Here is a 13,582-nt window from a genome sequence, read left to right as displayed (position 1 = left end):
ATCTATGTATGTTTTAGGTTAGTCATTATATATGTTTTAGTTTAACCACTGAGATGCAATCCTTAGATAGGATATAGTAGCTTTCTTAGAATAACAAACCACAGCATATAACTAAGTTAGGACAGAATGAATTCAAAAAGTGTTTGGATGAGCTAGGGAAAATGATAAATGATGTATTATGATTTTTAAATCCCCATCTGGCCAACTTTGCACTTTATTTCCAACAGCTGTAGACCATTTGGAAGCCATTTTGTAGCTCAACTGAGTACTAATATTTACTGTATGAATCACATATCTTTAAAATATTTGTCTTTCCCTGAGAGAGAGAGTTAAGTTTCTTTCCCAAACTTAACTTTGACATAAATCAGACCCATCCTCCCAGGTTGGACGGTTTGATCATTGCAGTAGGCTGTTCATTGCCAAAGGCAGTCAGTTTCATCATTGGTTTCTGTAAGTAGACTTTCTTCACCCATGAACAGAGGCTTTGAAACATTTTTGAGGAAATTTTTTACTGATGATTTTTAAATATCTGTTTTAAAGTTAGAATTTCCCCACTCCCCTTATATGTTGAATATGTACATATTTTTTTCATTCTCTTTTACATTTGAGGTCCTTCTTTAGAAATTTGCAACAAATACAGAATTGAAAAGCATCATTATGAAACTTTATAAGAGCACATCAGAAAGATATATAGGTATATCATATTGGAACCTTTAGGTCAGGGATCCCCAAACTATGGCCCGCGGGCTGCATGCAGCCCCCTGAGGCCATTTATCCAGCCCCACTGCACTTCCAGAAGGGGCATCTCTTTCATTGGTGGTCAGTGTTCTGAGAGTAACTGAATGAGAACGAGGTACTGCGCAAAGGATTATGTGGCTGCACAATGGAAGACGTCCAAAAGCAGGCCTATAGTTCCCATTGAAATACTGGTCAGTTTGTTGATTTAAATTTACTTTTTCTTTATTTTAAAATTGTATTTGTTCCCGTTTTGTTTTTTACTTTAAAATAAGATATGTGCAGTGTGCATAGGGATTTGTTCATAGTTTATTTTATAGTCCAGCCCTCCAATGGCCTGAGGGACAGTGAACTGGCTCCCTGTGTAAAAAGTTTGGGACCCCTGCTTTAGGTAGTTCTCAAAGAAGGAGGTTCCAAACTACTGCTGAGGAAACTTGACTCCGATTTTAATTCCAATCTTTAAATACAATGACAGAAATATACCTCCTGAAATTACTGCCCTTTGAATCTTCCCTGTGAACATCTGCAGCTATTCAGGAAAGAGCGGATCCATCAATCCACGTAATTTGATGTGATGAGTTTACTCTTTTCTAAAGTGGTATTTAGGAACTTGTGCGATGATCCCACATAGCCGATCATCAATAGCCAGTAGGGAGCCATTTGTAGAAAACAGGGCACTCTGAATGCTAGTCAGGCATCTCCTAACAACATTGATCCCCAAGTGAAATCAAGGGACACATATTCAGCTTGAAATACATTGCTAGCCACCTTTCTCCTGTGGTTGTTAACAAATTTCAGGAAAGTTAACACTTTATGTATAGTTGACTACTGGGAACCCAACAAAGAGACAGCACTGTTGCTGCTGAGTAGGGACCAAATGCAAGAAAGATCATAGATGCTACAATTAGGCCATCTGAGAATACTGTCTTATTTGCTGTTACTAAGAAACTGATGCTTTAAGTAATGCTATGGACCAAAGTGTGTTATATTTGCCTTTGGAAGTTAAGTGAACAGCAGTTAGCTACTTGGGGGTCAGTTGGAGTAGCATGTTAATAAAACTGTGACATAAGAGTTTTGAGCATACAGATGCCATACAAATATACAGTTATTTACTAAATATTTGTTTTAAAGTCCTAAATAGTTTTTGTATCTGTATGGGTGAAAAATATTCCAGAAACATTTTAAAGTATTAAAAGTAAATGTGAACATTTTCAGTTTAAGCTCATAAATTATAAATTAGGTCTTGGAGAAGATGGTTGAAGAGAAAACTAGAAACAGCAGTCTGTCTCTCAAGGTAAAAGCAAATCAATAAAGAGCTAGAGAGCTTTGTGCTTCTGACTGCAGCTGAACAGAGACATGGGTCATATTATTCAGAGGCATTTGCTGTACACCAGCGTGTGTTTTCATATGTGAATTTCCAAAAAAAAAATCTGAATTTGACTCCCAATGATTAGTTCCATAAATTCACAATACTCTTGTACTTAAACCAAAGGATTTACCAGTTTTTTTATTTAAAAATAAATTCAAGCCTCTTGAATTTCATATGTAGTAAGGGTGGCACAATGATTTTATGATAATATTGTATGAATTCTTAATTGCCTTATTAAAATTGTCTTTTATTATATCAAAATGCCAAGTATCAACGTCTAGGCTGAAGACCTCCCTAAAAGAAGAGAACGATTAGCACATTTATTTTATAGTCCTTTATCATTCTGTTGACAATGTCAGTCATTGTTTACCTTAAGTAAAATGTTCTGCTTTAATTAAAATATTCCGGAGTAAATAATATTTCACTAATCTTGAATTTCACTGTTGAGGGCCACAACCCCCAAACCAGCATTAAAACCATAAAATGACCTCTGCTGCCGAATTGAAGGTATTCGGTCTTTAGACATAATTTATATTTAACTACTCTGGCTAATCTCAAAGCCACTTTTCTGTACCTCATCTGTGGCTGTTTGTAAACTCAGCATTCAAAATATTAGCCAAGCCTCATTCCTTGCTGTAAAATCCAAGATGTGGGAAATTAAAAATAGTTGTCAATAAAAATACACTTCTATTTACACAATAAATGATGAATAATATTTTGTTCTTTAAGGCTGATTTCAAAAGATTGTAAAACAAAAATTACTCAAAAGGCTTGAAAGAATTAGCTTAATGGTAGCAGACAACCATGTGTGTTCGCTTTGCTAATCTTTCATTTGTGACTCTAATGACTCCTTTCTGTTTTACTTAGTGGTGTGACCTTTAGCATAGCAGCAAGTTATTTTTCAGTACTTTTGCTCAATTTAGGATGATTTTACTTTTATTTTCAAGGTGATTCCGTCTGAAAAATGAAAACTTATGTAAACTGAAATCCATTTCTGAACGTTTTTACCTTTTCTCAGTAAGGAGTCCACAGATCCATGTCATTCAGTGTTTCCATTGGAAAGAGTGGGCTGCAAGGCGTGGAATACACACAGCCCTCAGCCACTCAGGGTCCCCGTTCCACGTCCAGATGGGTCTTTGACTGTTATCACCAATTCCTGAGTCTTTGAAATAGAGCTGCAAAGCTCAAAACAAATTTTTTCAAAAGTTTTAAATAGTGAGGAAACTGCCGACTCGAATATTGCTCCTTTGATTTACGTATTGAAAAGCATTGGTTATCTTTGAACTCTGTCCTTGTTTTTATATTTAGCATGGAATATATCAGGATCTGAACACACTATAGAATTATCTGCTCATTATATAAATGTGAATGGTTTCTTTACTCATGTGCTGTTTCCCTGAGAACCTTGATCAATAATATCTTTCTAAGTCAACTACCTCCACTCTCAAAGTAAACCAGATAAATCTTTTCATATGTCTTATGTAAAATGGAAGCTTAGGTTATTGTTAATTTTCTTCTTATCTAACCAACTGCCGTACCTCTTCAAAATCTGTTTCAGTCAGAGAACACAATCTTCGAGGAGATATACAGTATTGTATAATATAATTGTGTTTCTTTGTGTGTGTGCATGTGTGTGTGCACAATTATCATTCTGCATTGTGCTTCTCTGGAAACAAAAGCAGGTGCACTTTCTAATTTAAGACTCTTTGTTGTTGTTGCAGGTCTATAAAAAGAAAACCGAAGCTGCAAAGAAAGAGTACCTGAAGCAACTAGCAGCATACAGAGCCAGCCTTGTATCCAAGGTAACGTGCAACTGTGTGGTATTGTGTCGGATCGTGGCCATCTTACTGCAGACTGTGATGGTCATTTAAAAGCATAAAAGATCACTTTAGAATTTCTGCACAATTCTCTTGGTTGAAAAAAAAAAGTCAATCCTAAACAAAGCTATATAGCTATATGTTATGGAAATATTTGTTCATCCCTAAAAGACAGGAGCAATAGCGTCTGGGCCTTCTGTGAAATATTGTCCACCTGTGGATTATTGGTTTTGTGGATTAGTCTCAGCACACTCTTAATCCTGAGCCAATTTCCTATTTCTCTGCCTCCCACTCTGAAATTGCCTCCTCCTTCGTGCCCCGGCCCCGTCCTGTTGACTTTTGCTGAGGAGATGGCAACAGTCAAATTCTCGCCTCATTACAGCATTATCAGGATGTAAGCCTGCCTCCCCATCTCCCCCAAAACATTCCATTATTTCATTTACCTTTCATTTAAAAAGTAAAAACAGCACTTAAAAATATATATTTTATGTTTTAAAATCTCTTACAGAGACGCTCATCCTTTCTGTTATAAATACTCAAGAGTTGACTGTTTGATCTCAGGTTATTAGAGATGTATTTCCTAGTATAGATTTCTCGGGGAGGTAACCTCATAGAGACAGGGCTGACTGTATTTATAGGTGTTTGATATGACATCATCTCAAGTCCATGTTTATCTGTTACCTGGCTCAGTGTGCCGGGGGCTCTGAATTTCCTTCCGTTCACCCACGAAGAACACTTTCTCTGCTATCCACAATATCCATTCCCCTTCTGACAACTCCAAAGTGATTATATAAATTAGTTCTTTATACAGAAAAATATATATGCTACTTATACTGATGCAGAACAGAAAAGACAGCACAGATACACACAAATAAGAAGTTTCAGTATGTCGGTGGCCTATGCAAGCAACTTCATATTCTACTTCTTAAGGCATGATATTGTGGGAAAACTTAATATTTATTACTTAACCTTAAAATGTCTAGCTTTCCTTTACTCTCTCACCATGGCTCTCACATTTCCTATATTAGCTAACTCTTTTGAAGCTATTTATATTTTCTGCTGACACCATCTCACATTTCAGTATATTTATGGAATTCACAGAATATGTGTAAAATTGTAGCAGAAAAAATAAAGTACAAAATATTAGATTCATCATGCCCAAAATGTAAGGGAGACTTTAAAAAAAAATGGAATAAGATTTCATCCAAGATATATTTCTTTATTGAGCATTTTAAATACTGTGTTAGCCAGAAAATTTTACATCCAAGAAAATCAATACAGGTCTCAATCCCAATACAAAGCACTCTGGTTAATGCTGTGCAGATTGCCAGAATGCTATAATACTGAGTAAGCCTTTGCTTTCAAAACAAGTGTCCTCAGATTTGCTCTTAGCTATAACTTTTCTTACCATTTTGCAGCCCTCAGTATATGGCAATTTGTATAAATGTTGCGAGTTGCCATTTCTACATTTAAAAATCCAAGCACTTCTTTTACAGCTTACTCTGACGTTTTTCTCCTCTTCAGCAGGGTATTTTGCTGGAACTGTTGAATGTCTTTATGTACAACTATCTATTGTCTGTATACAAATTGAAAGAAAGTTACTAACACCCTCTCCAGGTTAGAAGAAATGGCCCTCTGATGTTGCCCGTGAGTGGATATTTGCAGTATAACCCTGCAGGCGTATACAGAAATTTACCCAGCTACCCTCCTATTGCAGATGAAAATGTGTAAAATTTCATTTCTTTCCCATTTCATGGTTTCTTCTTGCGTGACTGTTCTGACATGTACAGTACTTAGTTCTTTTATATTTTTTTATTTATTTACCTTCACTCATCCCCCACATTTCTTCCCTTTGGTAGCCATCAGCTGTTCCCTATACCTATGGGTCTGTTTTTGTTTTTGTTTTTTTTTTGGGGGGGGGTTGTGACAGAGACAGAGGGAGGGACAGATAGGAACAGACAGATAGGAAGGGAGAGAGATGAGAAGCATCAATTCTTTGTTGCAGCTTCTTCGTTGTTCATTGACTGCTTTCTCATATGTGCCTTGACATGGGGTGGAGGTGAGGTGCTTCAGCAGAGCGAGTAATCCCTTGCTCAAGCCAGCGACCTCGCACTCAAGCTGGTGAGCCTGTGCTCAAGCCAGCAACCTCAGGATTTCAAACCTGGGTCCTCTGCATCCCAGTCTAACACTCTATTCACTGTGCCACCACCTGGTCAAGCATGTTTCTGTTTTGTTTATTCATTTAATTTTTTTCTAATTTCACATATAAGTAAAATTTAAAAAAAAACAAACTATTTATTTTCCATTTTAAGTTGTAACAAGGAAAATAATAGCCATTTATATTTATGCATATATTTTTCCCTGTTAAAATTTTTTAGTATATTATAAATTACTTTCCTATTCTGAAAGATCTAAAGGTGCAATTATTGAATGCCCCATTCACTTAATCAGGCATTCATTCACCAGATTCGCCTGGGTGTGTGTTCTGTGCCCAGCACTGTGCGAGGCTCAGGGCGCAGTGGAGAGCAAGCAGGTGCATCCCCTGCACTTAAGGAGGTTCCTATTTCATCTGGGAGACCAACAGTGGAAGTCTAAACTAGTAAATGGCCAAGATCTTTAAATATCTAAACATTCTGAAGATTTAAACAAGGGACCCGAGGGGGTGGGCTGGAAAGTCCTCTTTGAAGAGGTGACATTGGAGTTGAGAGCTGAAGGCAGGTGGAAACTTGCAGACCTGGAGGGAGCTGAGCAGGAGCCTGCAGCAGGTGTGAAGACCCGGGGGCAGAAGTGTCTCCTGGAATTGAGAGGTCAGTGTAGCTGCAGCTGAGTGACAGAGGCTTGAAACGAAGCTGGGAAGATGGGCAGAGGCCAAATCACAAATGCTCTGCAGGACATTGAAAGGAGTTGGGTTTGTTCAGTACAAAGGGAAGCCACCGACTGGGTTTTGGTAGGAACAGCATGATCAAAAATACATTTTTGAAAGATCACTCTATATGAAGGGGTTTCATCAGTCCCCACACCTTATTCCTTCCTCTAAGTTAGCTTGATTGTCAACATTCACTAGAGAGGAAAAGTTTCAGGTAGGGTTCAAGTGCCCAATCCCAGAGTTGACCTAGCCCACTCTCAGTCCTTACGCTGGGCCATGCTGCTCATGGGTAGGGACAGTGTGCTTGACCTGCTTCCTTCATCACCCCCTGTCCCACAAGCCGTGGGGGAGCATTGACTGTATCTATCTCATCTAAGGTCACTCTGGTCAATGAAATGCTCTATTAGCCAGAGAGTATCATGTCCATTTTCCTAAGTCCTTGCTTTACAAATCCACACAACTACATGTTTTGGTACCTACATTCTATGCCATGCATTCATTTCACCAAATAAGACTTTGCACTCATAGGCTCTTCCCCTCACTCAGTAGCAGCCACCTCAAGTCTGCTACTTCTGCGGCTTCCAGTGAGGCCACGCTCTGCGTCCGCCCAGGGCTGTGCGACACCTGTTCCCTGTCAGGCGCAGGGCTTGGTGCTGAGAGCACTAGATGAACACAGCACATCAAAGGAAAATGTCTCATGTACTTGAAAAGTTTGAAACTACAGTCTAAAATTAGCTGCTTCTTACGGAACATAGTCAAAAAATAGAAACAGCCAGTGAACACTAGCTCCACCTATGAAACTGAGTCATAAGCTTGACAATGCCCCTCTCCTTTCAATATGTCACATTAGGTTTTAGTTTAAATCTGCAGTATACCATCTAGTCCAACAAATTAACAGGACTCCGGGCCTGAACAAAATAGAAATCTACCAAAAATAAGGCTCTGTTGTAGTAAATGACTAGTGTGTCATATTTCAAAATGGTAACCCTGATGGTCTCAGAAGGACACTGAATTTTTTCCCAATGATAACACAACTACAAATAGTGTCTTACTATACAAGCAGCTTCTGCACATCACACATGGTGCTAGACATTTTATATATACACCTGCTAATCATCACAATAACCCTACCAAGCAAGATTTTTGATCCATTTTCTAGGCAGTCCTTGGGCAGAAAGTTTAAATGAGTTGCCCACAGTAAAGAGAGGCTGGCTGTGGCAGGTTAAGGACCCAGACCTCTCACTTTCCAAAGTTTATAGTTGTACTTTATCCTGATGTTGATCAAATTTTTACATCGTTAGAACTACAGCCTCTTGTTAAGTCCAGTGAAATTCTTTGCCAGCTCTTTCATATTAGACAGGCAAGAGTCAAGCTACCCTGGTTTAAATGAGGCTGGGGGTAGGAGGCTGCCGCTTTCACCCCCACCCCCAGTGGCCAGTGGAGCCCATCTGAGGAACTGGGGCTTGCAGAATGGTTAGAAAGCCTCGCTTGGTCCCATGTGCTCCCATCTGTGTAAGTGTCTCACCTGGTCGTGTGGAGCCTGCGACAGGCCTGCCCAGCCACAAGCCACACCAGAAAGGACACAAGACACAACACTGGTCAGATTCTGGAATAATTTATTGAATTTTGAGCTCTATAATTTAAAAAGGAACTTGGAGAGATTTCAGAAGAAAAAGTCAGAAAAGTGACCGAAATTATGCTAGGTGAAATAAATAGGCCAGACAGAGAAAGACAAATAGCATACAATTACACTTATACAGGGAATCATAAAAACAAAGTAAAAGAAGAAGCAAAACAGAACAAATCATAGAGACAGAGAACAAATCGATGGTTGCCAGATGTGTGAGAAAGGTGCAGGGATTAAGAATTACAAATTGCCGGTTATAAAAATAGTCACGAGATGGAAAGTTCAGCATAGGGAGTGGAGTCAATACCACTGTAATGACTGTATGTGGTGCTGAGTGGGTGCTAGCATTATTGGGGTGAGCATTTTGTAAGGCAAGTGTCTAATCACTTTGTTGTACACCTGAAACTAATTTAATATTTTATGTGAACTATAACTGAAAAATAAAAGTTTAAAGAATGTAAGTGATTGAATGGTGAAGGGCAGAGGTAGTAGCTGAGAAGGAAGAATTTGACATTTTTAAGTCTGAAAAAACAGAGACTTAGGCACATTCAAGCCCGTGATGGGCATTAAACGTAGGACAATAGTGACGGGTGCTCCATTTTCTCTGGCTCCAGAACAAGAAAAGTAATGCAATTTCAAACCAGAGGAATTTCATCCGAACAGAGGGCATTACTCAACTCTTGAATTGTTTGGGTAAACAATTTCTTTCATAGAGAAATTTGAAAGCAGGAAAGAATGGTTTATAAACAAGTCTGTAGGAGATTTCTAAGGTATCTTCAACCTCTGTGCCTCCATAAGGTGTCAAGGGAAACATCAGAGGACTTCTAATGTGCCAGTAATATCATACTGAGTTCTCAGAGGGCACAAAGGTCCATAGGCACTGAGGGCAGGCAGATCTGCGTTCAAACTCAGGGTTTCCCACTTCTTTTTTTTATTATTATTCATTGAGAGGAGAGGAGGCAGAGACAAACTCCCACATGTGCCCCTACCAGAATCCACCCAGCAAGCCCACTAGGGGGCAGTGCTTTGCCCATCTGGAGCATTGCTCCATTGCTCAGCAACCAAACTCTTCTTAGTACCTGAGACAAAGGCCATGGAGCCGTTCTCAGCACCCAGGGCCAACTCACACCAATCAAGCCATGATTGCAGGAGGGGAAGAGAGAGAGAGAGAAGTGAGAGGGGGTGGGGTGGAGAAGCAGATGAGTGCCCTGACCAGGAATTGAACCTGGGACATTCACACACCTGGCCGATGCTCTACTACTGAGCTAACAGTCCAGGGCCAAGGTTTCCCACTTCTTAACTGCATGTCTTTATATAAGTTGTTCAGCTGTTTTAAGTCTCAGTTTACTCATGTGTTAATTAGAGAAGATAATAGAACCTACATCATAGGGTTTCCATGAGGGTAAAATAATTAACTCTCTATAAGCTGCATGATTTGGGATCCTTAACACAGGAAACAATAAATACCAGCTATTTTATTTATTTATTTATTTATTTATTTATTTATTTATTTTATTATTAACTTTATTTTAATGTTAGTAGTGGGTATGCAAAGAACTAGAAAAAATTTGTACATTTAGCTGGCTCATATTTTCAATTTGTCTGTAAGGCAGCTTTAATGTACAGAAAATTTTTAAGTGACATTAAAATGAGAAAAATTTGTTTCAGGATACATTCTTTTATAAAGATAAGCAATGATCTAGATATTTTAACAACTCATCTACATAGGTTTCTTAATTGAAATGATCTTTATGAGTCGTTAGTTGGGAGACACTAGGAATAGTCTGAGATTTAAAAATATATTATTATGAGGGCTAGGACTTCGTGGCTGAAGCAGTTTTACACCCTATTTAAGGTCATTTTGGATTGGGCTGTTAAGTAAAGCTTACAGATATCTAGTTTTTCCATAGACATGAGTCTAAGTTATTACATTGAAACCAATGTATAACTTTAAAGCAATTGAAACTAGTTTCATTTTACCACATAGACCAGAATTTATATTCCCAAAATGAGAGTTGCATTCAAAGTAGTCACCTTGGGAGGCTACAAACTTATTTTATTGTTGCTCCCTGAGTTCAAAAGATTCTTGAAACTCCTCTTTTAGCACTGCAGTCAGGAAAAGTTTATGAGCCACTTTAGAAAGTCAATCTTGTTACATTGTTTTCACACCTTATTCTTTTCCCCAAGCATCACTCAGATATAACCCACAGACTTGGCTTCCAGTGACTATTAGCTGTTTCCAAAAATCAAATTCACCATCAAAAGACAAAGAGTTGTCTGAGGATATGTGAAACAGTGTCCCACAGGCTCTGAAGAGAACTCCAGTAGGGAGGTTCTCAAACATTCCAAGTAAAAGCAGCGTTATTGAAAGAACCTTCCACCTTCTTGAAGTGCCGACCTGGGGGGACAACATTTGGGTGAATATGTTCTAGTTTGTTAAATGACAATCATCAGATTGATGACTTTAAGGTCACACACCAGATAAGAGAGTCTGTTTCTACTTTCTGCCAAAATTTATAGAAGACAATGGAAGCTGTTTTTGTTGTTGTTTTAATGTACAGTATAGGACAGTATTGAATTAAATTCCAAACTTTTCTGTTGCCATGACCAGTAGTAAAGAATCACAATGCTCAGTTCAGTTAAGAGGTAACAAATTCAAAACAAAGAAATTATTTTTTTTTTACAGGATGAAGTAACTTATAGAATTTATGCCATGGAGAAAAATACTGAATCTGAGTTTGAAAATGGGATGAACCATTTTATAACAGTTAACATAAAATTTCCAGCTCTGTAAACCCAGACTGTGATTTAAAGATAATAAAATCTCATGCTTCAGGGTATAAGTTAATCACCTGCAAGGCCCAGAAAGAATCTTCTGTCCAGAAGTAACAATGTACAGTTGGCTGGTGCATAAATTTTGTTTAATTTCCAGTGCATCAAGTGTTGGTCAGTGCTGAAAACAAGAATCAAATCAGACGGACGATTAATCTGATTTGCTTCAGGAACTTCTATATTGTTGCTTCCACTGAATTTTATGTCTTGTGTTTATACTTTGCTATTTTAAATAACAATTACTTTGTCCATTTTTTTCATTTTTATAGCACTTATCATCCCGGAATGGGGCACTTATACATTCTGCACTACTGTCTTCATTATACAAAGTAAATGGGATCAAAACTGTCTTGGACACTCAACAACTTGGCTAATAAGAAGTATCTTGAGGTTTATAGAGTGGTCTCTCTTAGGGAATTCTACTGAGAAGACCCAAAGGCCTCTTTTGCCAGACATTCATTCTCACTTTGCTTCTAGAAAACATCTTTCAGAATTGGGGGTCCAAAAGCAAATAGGAACTTATTCAGAATCCAAGAGCAAGAACACAGTTTTTGCATAAAAATGTCTTATTTAATAGGGTTGATTTTTAGTTGTGTATACCATAGTGAAATCACATTTATGAGGTTACCTACACAAAGCGCAAGCCACTAAAATAAAAGTGGTTAATGTGTTCAAAAATAGAAACAAATTTAAATTATTTCATCTGTAAGAGAAAATAGTTCTCACTTATAAAGGGTAGATGTAGAGATCTTCATATGCAATATAATTAATTTGCAAAATTGTAATTTAATTGGGAAAGAAAATGACAGTGAGAGTATATTAAATTTATAATTTCTTCATATTCCCATTTAATCAGATTATGAATTCATGGCACTTTGCTATAGCAAATGAATTTATGCTTCCTATCTTCCAAAATAAAAATCTAACTCTGTAATTAATAGATGGTCTGTTGTGTTAGTCTGGTTACAAATTAATCAGAAATGAAGCTAAAAGTGGTTTTTTTCCCTGTCTGATTGAGCAGACCTTTATATAAATATGGAAATTCTCAAAATATGAGTGGAGCACAGTAAGCTTCCCTGCTTCCTTAATCCACCCAAGATCCAGTGGGTGGGGACCTGGCCAAAAGGCGGAACTAAGGGTAATTTTCCACCACTTCTGGAAGGATATGGTTTTTGCTGAGAGCAAAGAAAAAAAGTGGAATATCAATCTGATATTGGGTAGGTTTTCAAAGATTTCAGATCTGCCTTTTCAGAATGAATGGAATGATTTGTCAAGAGTCTCAGCAAGAGCAACAGTGATAGTGTGGAATATTGTTCAAGAAGAGCCATTTAGTCATTCAACAAACATGTATATAGTCTCTGTTACCTGGTATCATGCCAGATGCATGGAATACAGAGATTCAAGTCACTATCATAAAAAACATCTTTCCCTTGATGATGGAGGGCTTCATTTTAAAGAGAGAATAGAGGGAGAGAACCCCTATTGAGGTGTACAGTCAGTCACAAAGCTAGACACATTATTTATCTTGTCACATTAAATATCCCGGAAAGTAAGGAGGAATCATGCAACTTCCCCAAATTCTCCCTTTGCGCTACAAATTATGTTTTGAATGTTGTCTAGATCATTACTTTTAGAAACCTATTCAGTTTGTTTTTCCATATTCCTTCCAGTGATTAAAAGTTACTGCTATTTCAGAATAAGTTTAGCATTACTGATCTTTACATGCTTTAGTCTGGAGAAGATACATGACAAAGAAATGGCTGAAGAGACAAAATGTTTTGTGTTTACCTTGAGAAAAGAGCCTTCATGAGGGTGGCAATAAAATATCTCAAATTAGGTTGCAGTGTTTCGATGTGTCTGGAAGTCCATATTTCTATCACTGCCTTTATCCTAGTATCTATATGGTGAGCCACATGCTGTTATTCAAAAGTGAAATTCACTGTTTATTTGGAATTCAGCATAATGGAAAACTATTAACATGTCCACGCCTTAGCTCTTCTAGTAATTGGGAAGTTACTAACTTTCTAAATCCTTCAAGAAACTGTCACTATCCTTAGCCTAGAATACAAAATTCACTATGCAGATTGGATTCCAGGAAACCTGAAACAACGATTATTTTAATATTATACCCAGATATATACAATTTCAGTATGCATTTTGAGGCAATAAAAATTAGTGTATTTTAAATATGACTAAATTGAAATATATGTTCTTTTTGCCATTCAATATATGTGTGTGATTTATTAATTCTTCCGCACCAATATTTCTCTTTGAAGACTACTGCCAGGAAATGACCTATTGAGCAAAGATTTTTGTGGCTCTCACTTGTAGATTCA

General features: G+C 37.6%; 1 protein-coding gene across 2 annotated transcripts in view; it reads left to right on the top strand.

The window, feature by feature from the left end:
- The window catches only part of TOX (thymocyte selection associated high mobility group box), a 322,056-nt gene that overhangs the window by 297,360 nt on the left and 11,114 nt on the right, over positions 1 to 13,582 (top strand). For both annotated transcript variants that reach the window (XM_066266180.1, XM_066266181.1), the window contains exon 6: positions 3,826 to 3,906. In XM_066266180.1, the coding sequence (XP_066122277.1) occupies positions 3,826 to 3,906 (81 nt within the window). The remainder of the gene's footprint in view (positions 1 to 3,825; positions 3,907 to 13,582) is intronic.

Source organism: Saccopteryx bilineata, chromosome 3 (genome assembly GCF_036850765.1).
Source record: "Saccopteryx bilineata isolate mSacBil1 chromosome 3, mSacBil1_pri_phased_curated, whole genome shotgun sequence".
NCBI lineage: Eukaryota > Metazoa > Chordata > Mammalia > Chiroptera > Emballonuridae > Saccopteryx > Saccopteryx bilineata.
Note: the sequence above shows the minus strand (reverse complement) of the source record. Positions and strands in the feature narration are given on the sequence as shown.